Raw genomic sequence first — 19,161 nt, 5'->3', positions numbered from 1 at the left:
ATCTTCTTTTTTTAAAATTAAAAAAGACCTTCAGCTACAATTTGAATGGATGTATAATTAAGGTATAATGGTTGATTTTAGAATCATAAAATCTGGAAGAGCTCTTGGAGATCATCTAATCTAACCCCTGTTCTGGACAGGAATCATCCGGCCATCCCAGCCAAATAGCTGTCCAAATTTTCCTTGAACACTTGCATTGATGGAGCCCCCATAATGCCAGGTTATGGCAAGTATCCCATTGTGTAATACAGTGTTTCTTAAGATGTGTGGACTTCAACTCCCAGGATTCTCTAACCAGCAAGGGAATGCAAAATTCCTTCTTATTTTAAGTTTGATCCCTTCTTTGGTCTCAAATAATTTACTGAGTTTTTTTTTTAAAAAACCTGATAAAATTCAAAATAACACAAATGGGAAGTGAAAAAAGGGAAAAGTTAAAAAGGTGACAAAAATGCATCCAGAAGTTGTGAATGCCCCAACACTGGGAGTCTTTAAGAAGTTGTTGGATAGCCATTTGTCTGAAACGGTATAGGGTTTTCTGCCTAGGCAGGGGGTTGGACTAGAAGACCTCCAAGGTCCCATCCAACTCTGCTATTGTATTGTATTACATTAAACAAATATATTTAAAAAGTGACTTCTGATTTTTTTTCAGCACCGATATAGATATCAAAAATAACCCTTTACTTTAGATTTAAGGTAATGCTTAATAACCCATACAGAAATAATACAGTAAAAGCATCTTCTTATTTTAAATTTGACCAGTAGGTAAAATAAAACATAATAAAATATGTATCCTTTTTCTTCTGTTTCCTTCTTCTACCTGATGGTGCTGGTCCTAGTTTCAAACACCATGGGGAAATAAATCCGTTTTTATGTCCACTCTTTTTTTTTAATGTGTTTATTTTCTGGGATTAGATTTAGGTTTGATTAATTGAACATTTTTAAAATGACAGACTCTGCCCATGTTTACCAAAGATATGTTTATCTGGCTCCACTTATCTGTAAGGTGTCACCCTCTTCCCTTGGCAACCTTGGGGTGTGCCAGCCTAGAGGCACACAGATTGCAACGAGATAATGAGCCATATCTCAGCCCTGGGAAATCTGGTATATAAAATGGAAGCGTTCAGCTTTGCTAGTCTTGCATTTCTCCTAGTGCCAAAATGAAGCCGGTTGTAAGTATAGACATTTTTCGTTTTCTGCTGCCTTGCCGTTTACTAGGGTAACAGGAGTCTTCCAATATTTGAGAGACTGTCACACACTGGAGGGGATTAACTTATTCTGCAAAGCACCCCAGGACAGGACAAGAGGTAACAGGTGGAAGCTTATCAAAGAGCGATCCAAGCTAGAACAAAGGAGAAATTCCCTATGAGAACATTTAGTCAATGGAACAGCTGGCTTTCAGAAGTTGTGGGTTCTCCATCACTGGTTTTTAAGAAGAGATTGGGCAGCCAGGGGATTGGAGTAGAAGACCTCCAGTAACCTATTATTCTGTACAATGCTACTTGATCTTGAAGTCTTCTAGGGTAATAGCTAAATCCATCTCACATAATCTGCAGTCAAAACTGTATCCCATATGTACAGGTAGAAAATAAGGGAGTAAATCTAGTTTTTCAGAGGACTCCTAATTCTTAAGGACTCTTAATTAATCTTTTCACAGGAGGGATGGTTCTAAGTGGGAATCAGGACGAATTGAAAATCATGGATTACAAATACCCAAATAGAACCCAAAGCAGAATTGTTCCTCCTGGGGATTATTAAGGGAAAGTATATGAAAGAGATAAAATATTTAATTTTGCACATAATTACAGCAGCGAGAATAGCACTCACACAATGTTGGAAAAGTGATACCATGCTGGCATACTGTTTGATAATCCAAAAGATTCTTGATTGCGCAGAGATGGATAAACTCACATTGGAGTTAAGGGACAAGGAAGACTCAGAATATTATACAGTTTGGGAAAACTGGTATCAATGGATAAATAAGAGGAATATGATATGTACAGTTTAGAAACATAGATGTATAGATATAATAATAATTAGGAATGTATAAAAATGTATTTGAATGGTAAATAGTTATGCTAGTATTGTCAAAAAGGATTGTAACTTATACAAAACTATTTTTAAAGGTATTTTATTTAATGTTTTAAATTCTCAATAAAGTTTTTTTCCAAAAAAAAATGATACAAAAGAAATATTAAGAAATTTATGAAACAAGTCTGGCTTTTCTTAACAGTAATAATTGCCAAATGACAATGCTGTCTGATTAATCGAAAACAATTTTGTATGAATGAAGTGAACAGAGAATTGCCAAAAAAATAATAATCATGGATTAGAGGCCATGATCAGCCCACAAGATTTGCCTCTTCCATGCTTATTACTGTCACTTGAACATGCATGAGTTTGTGCATGATGTTCTTATGCTAAAACTCAGGTGGCCCAGAATGCTTCTCTTGAAAATGTCACGTGGTTTTTTTTAAAAGAGCCAAGATCCCTGAGATTGTGTGCTGGTGAATCTGATTGCAGGAAAACATAGCCATTCATCTTTTGGTGTTTGAAAATGCTAACAGAATCTCTAATGCTGCTTAGGTAATAAAGCAGGCATATCTATATATGTCCTTGAACTCCAAGCCGGCAATGCTTAATATTTGTAGAGAGATTTGGCACAGCAATTTTACATGACCATTAAGTCAGGGTGCAAATAGAACTAACAACATGATTTTTTTAAATTTGAAATTTGCTGCTGATGATCTCTCTCTCTCTTCTATCCTCCATCATCTAATTATCATCCCCCATCTCTCTAATTGCCAATCTCTTTTTGACCCCCATTCCAGATTCTGAGTGTGGTGTTTCTAGGAGTTTTCCTAACCCCAGTTTTGTCCAACAATGTAAGTACCATTGTACAGCATTATTTGCAAACAAATGTGTTTTCTTTCTAACAAAAGCAATTCGATGTTTACTTTTGTTTTTGCCTTTTATGAAGTTAAAAGATAAAATGATCTGGTGTATCCATTTAATCATTGCAGTGAGACATTCGTTCTGTTTGAAAGGGCTGGTGTTTGTGTTTTTCTCACTGTTGCCCCACTTGGCAAACCCCCTTTGAATGTTTCTAAGCTGGAAAGCAGGATTAAAAAAGTAAAAAAAATGCTTTCAAAGATGTGCTTTTCCACAAATCTGTGAATTAATTCACCCAATTGGAAATGGCGCTAAGCAATATTCTTCCAAAATCTGAATTTTTTTAGCAGATTTGTAGCCATATCTCTTTCTGTTATCAATTGGAGCACCTCCCATCTTATACTTTATTTTTCATGAATATAAGAATAGATTTTCAACCATTGTCCTTTATCTTTCTTCCCCAAGAACATCATTGTAAACAACCAGGGAAATGTTGGAGGGGCTTCACATCAAACTGTGAACATTGATCACAAAAGGAAGATTGTGAACATAGACCACAACAATGGCTGGAATTCCTGGAGCTCCGTCTTGGATTATGGCACTGTAAGAAACACTTCTTAATCTTTTGTCCTCAACTAGCATCCAAAAGAGAATTGGCCCTGGATGCCCCGGCGTGAGGTTCTTGCACAATGTGAAGTCACGGAGTTGTGGAGAGTTTTTCCCCACTGCACAATCTTCTCCAGCATCTGCAACTCCCACTGTTTTCCCACTGTTCCGTCCTGTCCAAGGGACAACCTTGAGATGAATCTCTCCTGCCCTCTTCTTTCTCCAGAAAGTGCTGCAAGCTTCCCTAGAAAGCTTTTCTTCAATGACTTCCCTTCAAAGCTGGTGGGCTCCAGAACGGCCCGTTTCTAAAGACGCAACAAACTGCCTTGGTCATATTTCCCCGCCCCCTCACCTTTATATCTTTGTTGAAATCAAGCCAGTGAACACAACTAGTGCTCTTACTTCCTATTTCCCAAATAAGTTTGTGAAGTGCTTTGGACTGAGAGACGGACTGGCCCAAAGTCACCCATTAGCTCGGTGGCTAAGGTGGGACTAGAATTCACCATTTCCTGGTTTCTAGCCTTTAACCACTGCACCAAACTACCTCTCCCTTGCTTTATGTCAAGTCAGTAGCCTCTTCAGGGACTCTCAGTGAAGGGGTGGAGAAACGGCATTGTTTCCATGAATGGTGCACCTTGTCAAAGCCAGGCACAATTTGCTGCTGTTTGGAAGTCCTGTAACTTAATTGTCTCCCCACGTCCAATAAAAACAATGCAAGGTGAACCTAACTGAGATCTTATGATCTAATGAGATGGTCCAAGAAATTTTTCCAGTTTCAGATTTTTTGACATAATTCAGTGACGGGATTCAAAAAATTGTACTACCAGTTCTGTGGCCTGGTGGGCGTGGCAAGGGAAGGATACTGCAAAATTCCCATTCCCTCCAGATCATCTGGGACTCGGGAGGCGGAGAATAGATGGGGGCGGGGCCAGCCAGAGGTGGTATTTGCCGGTTCTCCAAACTACTCAAAATTTCTGCTACCGGTTCTCCAGAACTGGTCAGAACCTGCTGAATACCACCTCTGGCGTAGTTATCATTCCTTTGGCTTCTGTTTTGCTTTGATAGGGTTTCATGGCAACCCGGATATTGTCCAAGAAAACCTGCATCATCGTCAGAATGAATAAGCAGATCATGCCAGACATATCTACTCTTCCCAAAGCCATCCGGGAAAAACAGGTAAAGAGAGGGAGATCCGGGTGGTAAGTCCAGCTGGGCCCAGCTAAAGGGTACCATGAAGCCCCAAGGACACCATATGCAGATGTTCTAGCTGGGAGAACACGGTCAGACAAATGGAGGCAAGCCAGGACTTCAAGTCAGCTAACCGTTTATTTCTAACAGGTTGCCTAACACGACACTTCACATTTCGCGGGTATTAGCTAACTGGCAACAGCTGAGCCCTGTTTGACAGCTCTTTATATACCCCAGCTGTCAAACAGGTAACCAATCAGTAACAAGGACATGCCCCCCTAGCCAAACAGACCAGAGAGGAAACTATAGTACACAACAGCAGACTCCTCCCTGGATGCCTGCCAACAACACCCCATCTCAATGCCTTCAGTCTTAAGACTGAAAAAACCAATTTGATGTCAAGGAAACATCAGTTTCTGCCCGTTATTTTAATTCATAAGGAACCCCAAAGATGTCCACAGAGAGGGAGACTGACAAAAAATATCAAGATGGTTCTTATGATTGATGTCCTAGGTTTTTTTTTAAATAACATGAGTCTTGCAATGTAAGTGGTGGAATGGGATAACTCCGCACAGCCAACTCATCATGGCCAACTTGCCACCGCCAACTAGCCTGGGACAACTCATTATGGGACAATTCGACCACTCTATTTAAACGTTTAAAATAATGTTTAAAACATTTTAATTTTTCGCATTCACCTTTCATGTTATCCCTCCTTTTGCATCTTTTCTTTAATGATTCTATTCCACCACTTGCCTTCAGAGGTTGTGGTGGCTCCATCATGGGATACTTTGAAGAAAAGAGAGGACAGCCATTTGTCTCCAATTGCATAGGGTCTCCTAGAAGACCTCCAAGTGAAGATAATAGGATACCATTACTGGTTGGAAGCAGTAATGGTATCCTATTATCTTCACTACCGGTTTGGGAGCAGGAGCATGTGCAGAAGGTCCTTGATGACGTCTGAGCTGGTGGGCGGAGCCTTGCACCACTGCCACTAGCGGTTCACTCAAACCGGTGCAAACTGGCAGCATTCCACCTCTACTTCCAACTCTTCTGTATATTCTGTATTTGGATAAGAGAGAATGTTTTCCTCTGTGGCCCAGATGGATGATGAGCCAAAGACTAAAGAGTGTTGTGAAATCTCCCTTCCCACCTCCTTGCATGCCGTTCATTGCATCCATCTTTAAACACGCCCTCTTGCCCTCTTCTCTTTTAGAAAGATCCTAGGAATGGACCTGCCCCAAAGGAGGTCTCCTTCACCGTTTCCCATGAGAGAATTCCAGACTTGTCCGTCTATGGGAAGCAGGTGCAAACATTTTGCCGAGGGATCCCCAGCTACCTCGCGTCTGAAATTAGAAGTAAGTATTGCCTTTGGGTTTCTTTGACTAAAGCAAGGAGTGCATGCAGAATTTTATACACCCAAGAATAAGGTGGGGGGAGAAAGGAAAGGAGAAAGGGAGGGGGAGGAAGGGGGGAAGGGGGAAGGGGAGGGGGAGGAGAAGGGAGGGGAGGGGGAGGAGAGGCCAGGAGGGGAAGGGGAAGAAGGGAGGGGAAGGGAGAAAAGGGAGGGGAGGGGGAGGAGAAGGGAGAGGAAAGGGAAAGGAAAAGGTAAGGGGAAAGGAAAGAAGTAAAGGAAAGGAAAGAAGGAAAGGAAAAGAAAAGGAAGGAAAGGAAGGAAGGAAAAGAAAGGAAAGAGGAGAGGAAAGGAAAGGTATTTTGATCAATGACCTGCTAAAACGGAACTCATAAAAAGTGAATTCAGAAAAAAAAAAGGGAGGGAAGGAGGAAGGGAGGAAATGAAAAAGGAAGAGAACTGAATTCCTTGTAAGAAGAAGTTCAGCAATACCTGGAGAATAGATTCAATAGGTTCATCCCCACAGCAGAAGCAAAAGTCTAATGCACCTTGGGAAGGACTCGATAAGCAGACAAAAATACCACTTCCAGTCTGAACCTCTGCCCGGTGACAAACCAAGATAACAATTGTAATCAAACTCATTTTAATAGCCTCAGATATAGCCTTAGGATGATTTACAGAGAGCTCCAAATGGCGCCATTTTTATTATTATTATTTTTTGCAGAAGGGATGTATCAGTGTCATTCTCGTTGCCGGACTGAGTTCATGCAACACACTGAAACACCCAGGTTTTGTTTAAAAAGCTACGTTCCCAATGCATCGTTTGTGTAAACTATATTAAGCATATCTGGGCTTGATGACTGGTTAAGTCAGGGCTGAACCCCTGTCCACCTGCCTCCCCTTTAGCTAGTCCTGTGGGGCGTGTGAACCTGTCTCCTTTGTCCCAATGCTTGTTTGTTTGTTTTTTTGCCCTTGAGCCACATCAAAGTGCAGAGTTCCAGAATCAAATTATTAGTAAAATTCGATAAAAGCAAATTTAACATGGAATTGGGTAAAAGACGATTTAAAATGAAATTGGAATAAAATATAATTTAAAATGAATTTGGAATAAAATAGTCTAAAATGAAATTGGAATAATAATAACAATATTACAACAATAATAACAATAATTTAAGATATAAAATATGATAAAATTATATTTCGGTATCACCCCTGCAATCTATCCCAATCAGTCCCACATGTGCAGATCTCAACTGAATCATTTTGCTTAAGGACTGTGCTGTGTTAAATGTTATTTTCAGATTCTGGCCGCATGTAAAGTAAGGTATGATTATTGTAGTTTTATTGATTAGCCTATAGGCCATATCAAAGCACAAGGTTCAAACACATATCACCAATAAAATCCTATACAAACTATTTAAAATAAGAGTGGGGTAAAATGCAATAGTTATCGGATAAGATACAATATAATTTAATACATAAATATGTAAAATAGAATAAAATGGCATAAAATTATATTTCGGTGTCACCCTTACAATCTACCCCAATCAGTCCCACCTATGCAGATCTCATCCGAACCATTTTGTATAAGGACTGTGCTATGTTAGACGCTATTTTCAGGTTCTGCCCACACATAAAGTAGGTTGTTTTGATGTGGGGCTCCCAATGGGTCATTCAATTTGTCCCCATGTCTCTCTTTCTAGAGCCAAGTTTTTTCTTCGCGGAAGAAGCATCCTGCACCCGACTGAACATCCTGTGCATCCTCCACTTCTCTTATTGCCACGAAGCCATGTATGATTAACTTTCGGCTTGGCAAATCTCAGCCTGGGATCTTTGGATGGGGTTATTAGCTGCATCATTTCCTTCTCTGCTCCAAGGGCAGAAAAGTGAGAATGTGGCCAATTAAACACCTGCATTGAACTGACAAGCCTGTGTCGAGTCTTGGTTTGCCACACCCGTTTGTTACACTCGTTTGATGCTCTCTGACTTTCCAGCTTCTGAGATAGATCAGGTTGCAGCTTGATGGAGAGGTTGCAGGGAGGGGCATGGCAAAGGCAGGGTATGTGCCCTTCCTCCTCGGCTGTGCCACACTGCACACGCCTTGTTGGAAAAAGAGCCCTATACTGCTTTGGGTGACAGTGCCTCACTTCCTAAGTATCATCTACCTTAAAAATTAAAACCTCTCCTGTGTCGAGCTCAACTTCTGGACATTTACAAATCCTCAGTTTAGATCCCCCTGAGATCAGCAAAATGGGTTGGACTAGAAGACCTCCAAGGTCCCTCCCAGCTGTATAATTCTACAATTCTGTGATTCTTTTGCTTCTAATATACCCAAAGGCCATGTTTTTGTAGTTTAGGACACTTCTGTCTATTTCTCTTTTTGAAACAAGTTTATTATGTTTTAAAGTAAAGAGATTAAAAATGAACTAACAACTGAAATAGAAAGGAGGAAAAAGAATGGGGAAAAAAGCAAAGTGCAATATGCAAAAAGAAAGAAAAAGGAATACAAAGAAATGATGTCTGACTTTCTTTTGTTGAAAGAAATGTCCTTCTGGGTTCAGCTCCAAGTGGGGAAGACGACACTGGAGACATGGAGGCTGCTTGGAAAGATGGTTTATTGTTGGACAGGGCCACATGGCTTGAGCCCTGAACAGAAAAGGTGATCACATGCTTCAATGTTGGTGGAGAAGAAGAGAAGGGCTGAGGAAGGGGCTTGCTAGGCTTTTTATACCCTGTTTAGTCCCACCTCTCTGTTTCCTGTTCCTGTGTAAGAAATGTATTCTGATTGGTTGTCAGACTCCCATGGTGCCATGCAGCGGGCTACTCTCTAGGCTGTTTTGAATCCAGGTGTGGATGAGTTCTCAGATGCCATGTGTTCAGTCGAGTAAAGTTCCAATATTATCATGCCTTTCTGCTGTAGCTGCTGGTGAAATTTTTATTATGTACTGTGACTAGCCTGGCCGTGTCAATGGCCCATTAACAAAGTGGGGATGGGCAGGAAGCTACAGGCAACTATTCTGTCTTTTAAAACATGTTTCTTTTCACATCCAGAGAAATATTCTGCCTTTTCAATATTTCCTAGGATATTTCATTTTTTCTGGAAGAGGGCTGGATGATAACTTCCCACACTTTTACAGCAAATAAGAAGTTATAAAAAGTTTTACTTGTAAGAAGTAATCATGCACACGCACTACACACCCAGAGAATGAAATATTTTGGGAAATATTAAAAGAGGCAGAATATTGTATTTCCCCAAAAGGAGAAATGGAGAAGTATGCTCTTAAAAGGCAGAAAGCAGCCCCAGTTTCCTGCATAATAAAACAGCTTCCAGCAGATGCTTGAAGTCTTTAGAGAGGGATGTTTTGTGCCTATTAAGAAAGACTGGACTAATCTATTCACAAACAAAACACCTTCAGCTTCAGATGACGGGATTAAGGAGGACAGGATGTGACCCTTGGGACATAATAGGATTAACCCACCACCAATCAAATAGCAAGAGACACAACCCACCCTTTCATTGCACAATCCCCAGTACAGTTCAAATTTCAAAGTCACAGAAATCCATAAAACTCCATGCATTCATCAAGCTAATTTGTCAGCTGTCCCAGAACTGTGTGCTGTGTTTGCTTCTGTTCATCGATAGACAGAGTCCTTCTTTCCATCCAGCCATTATTTTATTTCCAGCGCCTTTCTCCCGGCTTCTGGACTTTTCTTCCTACAATGTTGAGAATAAATTTACTTTCCATTCGTATTCTGAGTTAACCATTTTGGATGTTGCTCGCAAGACTCAGTCATTCTGAGTTCCAGCATGGTACCTAGAGTTTCTAGATACCAGTGGTGTTCTCCTTTGGTTGTCTTCCTCTTCTCACCTGGAGCATCTTTTCCCCCTGTTGGAAGAAATGTCCTTCTTGGTTTAAGTTCCAAGTGGGGATACAGACACTGGAAACACGGAGGCTGATTGGAAAGATGGTTTAATGGTGGACAGGATCACATGGCTTGAGCTCCTGAACAGAAAAGGGGGATCACAGGCTTCCAGATGTTGGGCGAAGAAGATAAAAGAGAACGAGATGCTGAAAGTCCCTGGTTTTATGCCCTCTCTGGCCTTTGATCTTGAAGTTTTATTCTGATTGGTTGTCAGACTCCCATGGGGCCATACAGGGCAACTCTGTAGGCTGTGCTTTGAGTCCAGGTTTGGTTGAGCATTTCCTCTTCCCAGGTGCCCTGTGATGAGATGGGTAAAGGACTAATACTATCATGCCTTAACCCTATCACCCTGGAGCTGAAGGGGGAAGATCTTTGTTATGTAGAATAGACTGGCACAGGGCTTTTGATGACCCATTGACAAAGGTGGGGGCTATTAAGAGTGAGTCTGTTTCCTACCTAAAAACATGTTTTTGTATTTCTGATCCTGGGAAATATAATATTCTGCCTTTTCAATATTTCCTAGTATATTTCATTTTTCTAGGAGAAAAATGGGTGGGTGCTAACGTCCTACACCCCTTTTCAGCCATACGGTCCTACTTACAATTCATCTCTGTGTTAAAATCTCCTTCTCTGAAGTCCAACTTCTGTGCTGGTCACCCCCAGGTTTTGTTTCCCTCAAAATCAAGAATTCCAGCCCCTGCCCCGCCTCACCATCCTGTTTCCTCTCTCCATGTTCTTCCTCTTTCCACCCCTTCAGCTCAGTCTTTCCTACTGGCTAATGTTCAGCCAAGGGAAGCTGACCCTCCCTCCCTCCTCTGAAGGAGAAAGTTATCAGCAGGACAAGCCAGGCATTTCCTGGAAGAACCACGCTTGGCGGAGCTGTTTCCCTGACAGATGTTGGGGTAATGAAAGTCTTCCATCCCAGTGACTTCATGCCTCTCCGGAAAATCTGCCATTGGCTCTTAGAAGCATCGTCCATAACTTCTCCTTGGTTGGGTGGGCAACAGAAGACAACCATCGCTTTTCCCACCAACTTCATTTAATTCAACCCAGATGCTCCTTAAATCATTGCCAATTTCATTCCTTTGGATTTCCAAGAAGAAATGACTACTTCTTCCATACACAGTGATTTTTCTGTTGCTTGTAGTTCTTTCAAACCAGGGGCATCCTTGCAGTGTTATTCTCCAATCATGGGAAACCAGATCTGTGTTCTACCTATTAAAATCTATTTGCATTTCTGAATTAAGAGCTGAGTCTTTTAATATGGAGTATTTCTCATGCCCCGAGCATTGACTTTAACAGATTAACAGTGTTGGAAGGGACCTTGTAGGTCATCTAGTCCAACCCCCGCTCTGCCCAGCAGGAGAACCTACACCATTTCTGACAGAAAGCCTCCAGGGATGAAGCTCTCACATTGCTTGAATGCCACGGACCTTTCCGTTCTTGTTTTGAGAGGCTCCGTTGCAGCAATCTTCCATGAGTGTATACTGATTTTTGTTGTGGTCTGTTCTAAACCACCCAGGGTCTACTACAAAAAAGATGTTGAGACTTTGGAAGAAGTTCAGGAAGAACAACTAAGATGATCAAAGGCCTGGAGACTAAAACATATGAAGAATGGCTGCAGGTTTTGGGTTCGGCTAGTCTAAAGAAAAGAAGAATTAGGGGAGACATGATAGCAGCGTTCCAGTATTTGAGGGGCTGCCACAAAGAAGAGGACAGTCAGATTATTCTGGATGGAAACTAGCCAAAGAGAGAAGCAACCTGGAATTAAGGAGAAACTTCCTAACAGTGAGGACAATTAACCAGTGGAACAGCTTTCTGTCAGAGGTTCTGGGTGTCCATCACTGAAGGCTTTTAAGAAGAGACTGGACTTGTCTGAAATGGTATAGGGTCTCCTGCTTGATCAGGGGGCTGGACTAGAAGACCTCCAAAATCCCTTCCAGATTCTATTCTATTCTACTCTATTCTATTCTATTCTACTCTATTCTATTCTTCATTCCAATATTTGTTGTTATATTCTATTCTACTCTACTTTTCATTCCAATATCTATTCTATTCTATTCTATTCTATTCTACTCTACTCTACTTTACTCTTCATTCCAATATCTATTGTAGTCTACTCTACTCTACTCTACTCTTCATTCCAATATCTATTCTATTCTACTCTATTCTACTCTACTCTACTTTCATTCCAATATCTATTCTATTCTAGTCTACTCTATTCTACTCTACTCTATTCTTCATTCCAATATCTATTCTAGTCTACTCTACTCTACTCTTCATTCCAATATCTATTCTATTCTATTCTATTCTACTCTACTCTACTCTTCATTCCAATATTTATTCTAGTCTAGTCTACTCTACTCTAGTCTACTCTACTCTACTCTATTCTTCATTCTGATATCTATTCTACTCTATTCTATTCTTCAGGAAGAGGGTAGTCTCCCCCATGGACACCCATATAGGGAGCAGCTATAAACTCCTTAGGCTCAGACATCATGCTAAGTCAGAACATGATTTGTTTAATTAATGAGCTTGCTGTGTATAGAGAGAGTGCCAAAGACCATTGCTATCCTGCCAAGCCATTTCTGAGGCTTTCAAAATCCTATTTATTGTACAATTTTTTACAGCTTTGCTTGAAACTGCTTGGAGTGTTATCCTGAAATGCTCACAATAGAATTCCTTCTGCCACCAGGCTTGAAATTTTGGGCTTGGGCCACCTAGAACTACGCCGCCTATGTTCTGACCTAAGCATAGTACAAAAAATGGTGTGCTACAACATCCTACCTGTGAATGACCACTTCAGCTTCAACTGCAATAATAGACGAGCACACAATCGATACAAACTCGAGGTAAACTGCTCCAAACTCGATTGCAGAAAGTAAGACTTCAGCAACAGAGAAGTCAACGCCGGGAATGCTCTCCCTGACTCTGTTGTTACATCCTCAAACCCCCACAGCTTCAAACTTGAACTCTCTACCATGGACCTCACTCCACTCCTAAGAGGTCCGTAAAGGGACGTGCATAAGCGCACCAGCATATCTTCCTTCCCTGTCCTACTCTCCTCATTTATTTCTATTCATTTCCTTTGTTCATGCCATGTTCATACTTATACTTGCTATCTTGTACATATTGACAAATAAAATGAAATGGAAATAAATAAATAAATAAATAAATAAATAAATAAATAAATAAATAAATAAATAAATAAATAAATAAATAGGGACATATTGTAAGAAGCAGCTGCCGGCCGCTGCAGTTCATAAACCACAATCTTAACTTAAAGTGCCACACCAACCCAACCCATTGTGGCTTAATCAGTACGTCGGAATGAAGCAAATCATGATTTAGGATGAAAAGCCTAAACTCTGAAGGCCTTGCCTCTTTTTCCAGAAGAGGCCACTCAGAGAATCCTACTCTTCTCTGTCTCAGCCAAATAATTCTTGGCCCAATTTTGTTGACATTTTGCAAGATAAGAAGAAATCCTTGGAGGCTCTGTTTCCTCCCCGGAGTTTTAATAACAGGAACTTGGAACATTTCACATTTTGGCTCAGCAGGAGGAGAACATCTGAATGAACTGAACGAATATCAGATTTTTAACCCCAGCTCATATAAAAGTATCACAAACATCACATAGAACTGCTTACAAATTCAGATTTTTCACAGTGTATAAATAGTCCATTTATTTGAAACAGAAAGAGGGTAACAGTTGAAAAGGACCTTGGAGGTCTTATAGTCCAATCCCCTGCTCAAGGAGGAGACCCCATCCCATTCTGGAGAAATGGGCTGACCAGTGTCTTCTTGAAAACCTCCAGTGATGGAGTACCCACAACTTCTGAAGGCAACTTCTCTTCTTGAATTTGCCAGGAAAGTTCTCCTTAGTTTCAGGTGCACGACCTTAATTTTTCTCACTAATAAACTCCTTGGTGGATAGGGCCCTATGCTCAAGCCTACTGAGGTCCACCCAACGAATGCTCTGTCTTACACATCGGCAGAAAAAATCAGAATATAAGCTGGCCGGATACAATCTTGTAGACGATTCTCACTCTGTCAAGGACCTTGGAGTACTCATCTCTAAAGATCTAAGGGCCAGAGCTCACTGGAACAACATTACCAAAACGGCACTAAGAATTGTTAAACTAATCCTGCATAGCTTCTTCTCTGGTAACACTGTACTACTAACCAGAGCATACAAAACCTTTGCTAGACCAATTCTCGAATACAGCTCATCCATCTGGAATCCAACTGCATATCTGACATTAATACAATCGAGCGAGTCCAGAGATATTCCACGAGGAGAGTCCTCCACTCCTCTGCTCACAATAGAATCCCTTATGCCACCAGACTTGAAATTTTGGGCTTAGACAATTTAGAACTATGCTGCCTTCGGTCTGACCTAAGCGTAGTACACAAAATAGTCTGATACAGCGTCCTACCTGTCAACGACTACTTCGGCTTCAACCGCAACAACACACAAGCACACAATCGATACAAACTCAAGGTAAACCGCTCCAAACTCGATTGCAGAAAATACGACTTCAGCAATAGAGTGGTCAATGCCTGGAATGCTCTACCTGACCCTGTGGCTTCTTCCCCAAACCCCCAAAACTTTAACCTTAGACTGTCTGCTGTTGACCTCCCCCCATTCCTAAGAGGCCTGTAAGGCAGGGGTGAAATTCAACAGGTTGTGACAGGTTCTGCAGAAATTTTGAGTAGTTTTGAGAACCGGGGAGTGGGGAGGGAATGGAGATTTTGCCATTTCCTTCCCCTGCCATGCTCAGAAAGCCATGCCCACAGAACCAGTAATAAAACAATTTGAATTTTACCATTGCTGTAAGGGGCATGCACAGTTGTGAAATGCAATTTTTTTTACTGCCAGTTCTGTAGGAGTGGCTTGGTGGGAGTGGCAGTGAAGGATACTGCAAAATCCCCATTCCCTCCCCACTCTGGGGCCACCCAGATATGGCATTTGCCGGTTCTCCGAACTACTCAAAATTTCCACTACCGGTTCTCCAGAACCCATCAGAACCTGCTGGATTTCACCCCTGGGCATGCATATGCGCACCAACGAGCCTACTGTCCCCATTGATTCATATTCATTTTATGTCTTCATAATCTTGTCTGTACTTATATCCATTATCTTATACACGCTTGACCAAACAAAAACATAAAGTAAAATAAAATAACATAAATCTGTCAAAGACGGTGAGAAGCTCAGGTGGGCGAGGAGATCAGCGCATCCTGAGAGCGCAGCTTGCGCTCGGCCACAAGGAGGCATCCTAGGATCTCGGCTGGCAGGCGAAGCAGCGCTCTCTCCTTGGCGGGGAAGGGGGCGGAGGGGGGGGTGAGGCTTCCACGTTCCTCAAATCTGGGGCAAAGCAAAGCCGACGGGAGAAAGGAAGGAAAGACGAGAGCTCGGGAGCTGCCAAGCGCTTTGCAAAGAGTCTGGCGGGCTTGGCTGAGCAGCGGGAGGAGCGAAAGGGCCGAAGGAGAGCCGGCGCTTCCAACGGAGGCAGAGAAGAGCCGTCCCTCGCCCGGGAGGCTGGGCAGGCGCCGCATGGGCATCCGCTGAGGGCGCGGGCTGTGCAAGGGGAGCGTCCCGGGACCTTCCTCGGATCCGGCCATGGCTCTGGCCGGGCAGCCGCTGCTGGTGCGGGGCTGGCGCTGGCTCTTCCTGGCCGCCCTGGTGCTCCCCTGCGAGGGCCGAGCGGCGCAGCGGGAGGACGGGGGCGCCGCCTGCTACGGGGGCTTCGACCTCTACTTCATCCTGGACAAGTGAGTGGAGGGACTGGGCTGGACTGGGCGAGGGGCGCTGGGGGCCGGGAAGGGGCTTCTCCGCTACCCCCAAAAAACTCTGCCGCGGTTTTTCCCTTCGGTTTGGACAAAAGCGCCGCGTTCCAGAGTTGGCTGGTTCGCTTCTTTCTTTCTTTCTTTCTTTCTTTCTTTCTTTCTTTCTTTCTTTCTTTCTTTCTTTCTTTCTTTCTTTCTTTCTTTCTTTCTTTTTCTTTCTTTCCTTCCTTCCTTCCTTCCTTGTTTTTTCTTTCTTTCTTTCTCTTTCTTTCTTTCCTTCCTTCCTCTTCTTCCTTGTGTATTCCTTTCTTTCTTCTTCCTTTCTTCCTTTCTCTTTCTTTCTTTCTTTCAATTTCATTCTTTCTTTCTTTCTTTCCTGCCTTTCTTCCTCTTTATTCTTTCTTTCTTTCTTTTCTTTCTTTCTTTTATTTCTTTCATTCTTTTTTGCAACGTTGCTTTGTTTGGGAAAAGTTTAGCCAAAGAGTGGCGTAAGCTTTGGCTGTTTGGTTAGACTTACAAACGCCACTTTCCCAAGCCTTAGAGAAATCCCTCAGCCGTCTCCCCTTGGTGGGATGTAAGAATCCCCCCCCCCCTGCAACTTCTTAAGGTCTCCTGAACTCCGGAGTCAATTCGAAGTTGCTCCATTGCAGAGAATATGTTGTTGGGATGTGTCTTTTTAAATTTATTTTTAGCCTATTTGCCCCCTTAAGTCTGAATGGCTGTTCCTTTGTTCTCCATTAATCAAATGGGCATTCCTTTTTTTCTTCTCCCCCTCCCTATTTTTGCTGCTTTCTGCAGCTCCAGGAATTGTGTCCAGGGAAGAAATAAAATGCTTGCTCATGTTATTTGTCCTGCAACTGACATGATGCCTTGTGTTTGCATAAGAAGTTTGGGGCTGCAATCTGAAATATTGGCCAGATGTGCTGAAGAGCGAAGCAGCAGCCAGAGAGTCTTGGCAAAATTCACAGGGCCTGACATGTAACAACAAAACCAAACAAAGGATTTTGCAGAGGCCTGAGTTTCCAAAGAGCCACAAACAGTATAGCCCCAAGGCTGTGAAAAGATGATTTGGTGGGTGGATTTAATTATCCTTCTTCCAAAGGGCTGAATGCTTTTTTTTTCCATTTCATGTCAAAAACTATCATGGAGAGCTACCAGTTTGCAAAGGGTCCTGCCTGTTGCACACAGGAGCCCAAGAAGAGAGTCTGTGAAAGTGGCTTTTTGAATCCCATTTCTATGGGATTTAAAATTAGGCTGGGCCTCCTATCCCCCAACTGCTGCACTTTGGATCAGAGAATCCACAAGGAATTTGTCTTTGGTGCAGATGCTCTCAGTATACATAAAAGGCAAGATGCATTCTATAGAATGGAATGGAATGGAATAGAGAAATAGGATAAAATGAATAGAATAGAATAGAATTATTTATTGGCCAAGTGTGATTGGACACACAAGGAATTCGTCTTTGGTGCATCTGCTCTCAATATACATAAAAAGACAAGATACATTCTATAGAATAGAATAGAACAGAACAGAATAGGAAAGGAAAGGAAAGAAGAAAAAAGAAGAAAAGAAAAGAAGAAAAGAAAAGAAGAAAAGAAATATAGAATGGAATGGAATAGAATAGAATAGAATTCTTTATTAGCCAAGTACGATTGGACACACAAGTGATTTGTCTTTGGTGCATATTCTCTCAGTGTACATAAAAAGACAAGATACATTCTATAGAATAGAATAGAATAGAATAGAATGGAATAGAATGGAATAGGAAAGAAAAGAACTATAGAATAGAATAGAATAGAATAGAATAGAATAGAATTATTTATTGGCCAAGTGTGATTGGACACACAAGGAATTTGTCTCTGGTGCAGATGCTCTTAGTGTACGTATAAAGACAAGATACATTCGTAAAGAATCCAAAGGTATAGCACTTAATGATAGTTGTAGGGTACAAATAAGCAATCAGGAAATGATCAATATCAATATAAATCTTAAGGATACAAGCAATAAAGTTACAGTCCTGCAGTCATAAGTGGGAGGAGATGGATGATAGGAACGATGAGAAGACTAATAGTAATAATGTGAAGACCTTCCTGCTTTGGGTGCGTAGGATGGATGGTCAGTTGTGTTCGTGAGCCTCCACTAGCAGGTTTCCGCTCACCCCAGCATTTTCAGAGGACAGGACAGCAAGAAAAGCTTGTATGAACTGGAAGTGAAGCAAAGACAGAGTTGGGCCTCCTCTTCCCAACTAACCTTCTGCATCCCGATTGGGTCCAGGACATGGGCTCCTTTCAGCTGCCCAAGGCTCCTAGAAGGTCTTAGGACAGACTGGGGGGGGGGGGCAGAGGGGATCCTTTGGCTTGCATCCCACTGTTCAAGGGAATCAGTTAGGTTTGCAATAAGGAAGTCAACCATGGTTTCACTGTGTTCATGTCTACTGTCAGCAGCTTTAGAAGGCTGCAGTTTCTGTCCCTAGGGTGCTGTAATGCAGGGGTGTCAAACTCGATTTCATTGGGGGGGGCGCATTAGGGTTGTGTTTGACCTCAGGAGGGGCGTGGCCAGGTGGGTGTGACTAGCTTGACATCACTCGTGCTGGGGTCGCCTGTAGTGGTCCGAGTGCTCTGCCAGTGAAAACAGGCTCCCGAACTCAGTTTTTGGCTGCAGCGGCCTCCTGCAGCCCTCTGCCAGTGAAAATGGAGCTCAGGAGGGCTGTATGTGGCCCAGCATAGAATACTGGGAGTTGAACTCCACAAGTCTTAAAGTTGCCAAGTTTGAAGACCCCTGAGTCCTAGAAGATCAGAAGAAGCTGAGATGGATGGATGGATGGATGGATGGATGTCAGGTTTGCATGTTCTCAGTTGGTGCTCCCAAACAATCACATATTGAGGAGTAGCTGGTCTTGAGTGACACACTGAGCCACATGCCAGCTGATGGCAGACTTAGCTTGGTGTCTTATGTGTTCCTGGATGGTTTTTGTTGTGGTCCGCTAGCGTCCAGCGGAGCTGGTAGTAGATTTGGACAGTGAGGAGGTTGGGGAGGAACAAGGGCCAGTCCTGGAGGCTGGGGAAGGCTCAGATGAGGGCTCTGCGGTGGAGGCAGAGAGGGGGCCAGGGCCATCTGGGAGTTATGTGCTGCCTCCGAAGCCTCCAGAGTCAGACATCAATGAGGCAGAAGAACAATGGGAGCCTGTTCCCAGTATGCGCAGAGCTGCCAGAATGCAAGAACAGGGGGACAAAAGGGACAACTCGGGAGTAAGGCTTGGAGATGATTGGCCCATTCCCATAAAACAGAAAAGAGGAGCGAACGAGACGTGAGCTTTTGCAGGAAGCAATTAGTTCATCTGGTCGGTTCAAGCTTTGAAAAGTTCTGTTGGACCCTGCGCTAAGCTTGGCCTTGCTCTGCATTTGGCAGTT

General features: G+C 42.5%; 2 protein-coding genes across 2 annotated transcripts in view; both read left to right on the top strand.

Moving 5' to 3' along the window:
- Positions 1-1,894: 1,894 nt before the first annotated feature.
- On the top strand, positions 1,895-7,838 carry GKN1 (gastrokine 1). The gene is made up of 6 exons (XM_032229455.1): positions 1,895-1,948; positions 2,829-2,882; positions 3,355-3,492; positions 4,561-4,671; positions 5,900-6,041; positions 7,741-7,838. The coding sequence occupies exons 1-6, from the start codon at positions 1,895-1,897 to the stop codon at positions 7,836-7,838; spliced, it is 597 nt and encodes a 198-aa protein (XP_032085346.1).
- A 7,488-nt stretch (positions 7,839-15,326) lies between these two features.
- ANTXR1 (ANTXR cell adhesion molecule 1) overlaps positions 15,327-19,161 on the top strand; it is a 126,053-nt gene continuing 122,218 nt past the window's right edge. Inside the window, exon 1 of the mRNA XM_032230097.1 lies at positions 15,327-15,736. Within this exon, the coding sequence (XP_032085988.1) occupies positions 15,585-15,736 (152 nt within the window). The 5' untranslated portion in view covers positions 15,327-15,584. The remainder of the gene's footprint in view (positions 15,737-19,161) is intronic.

Source organism: Thamnophis elegans, chromosome 13 (genome assembly GCF_009769535.1).
Source record: "Thamnophis elegans isolate rThaEle1 chromosome 13, rThaEle1.pri, whole genome shotgun sequence".
NCBI classification, from domain to species: Eukaryota; Metazoa; Chordata; class Lepidosauria; order Squamata; family Colubridae; genus Thamnophis; species Thamnophis elegans.
This window is presented reverse-complemented; position numbering and strand designations above follow the sequence as displayed.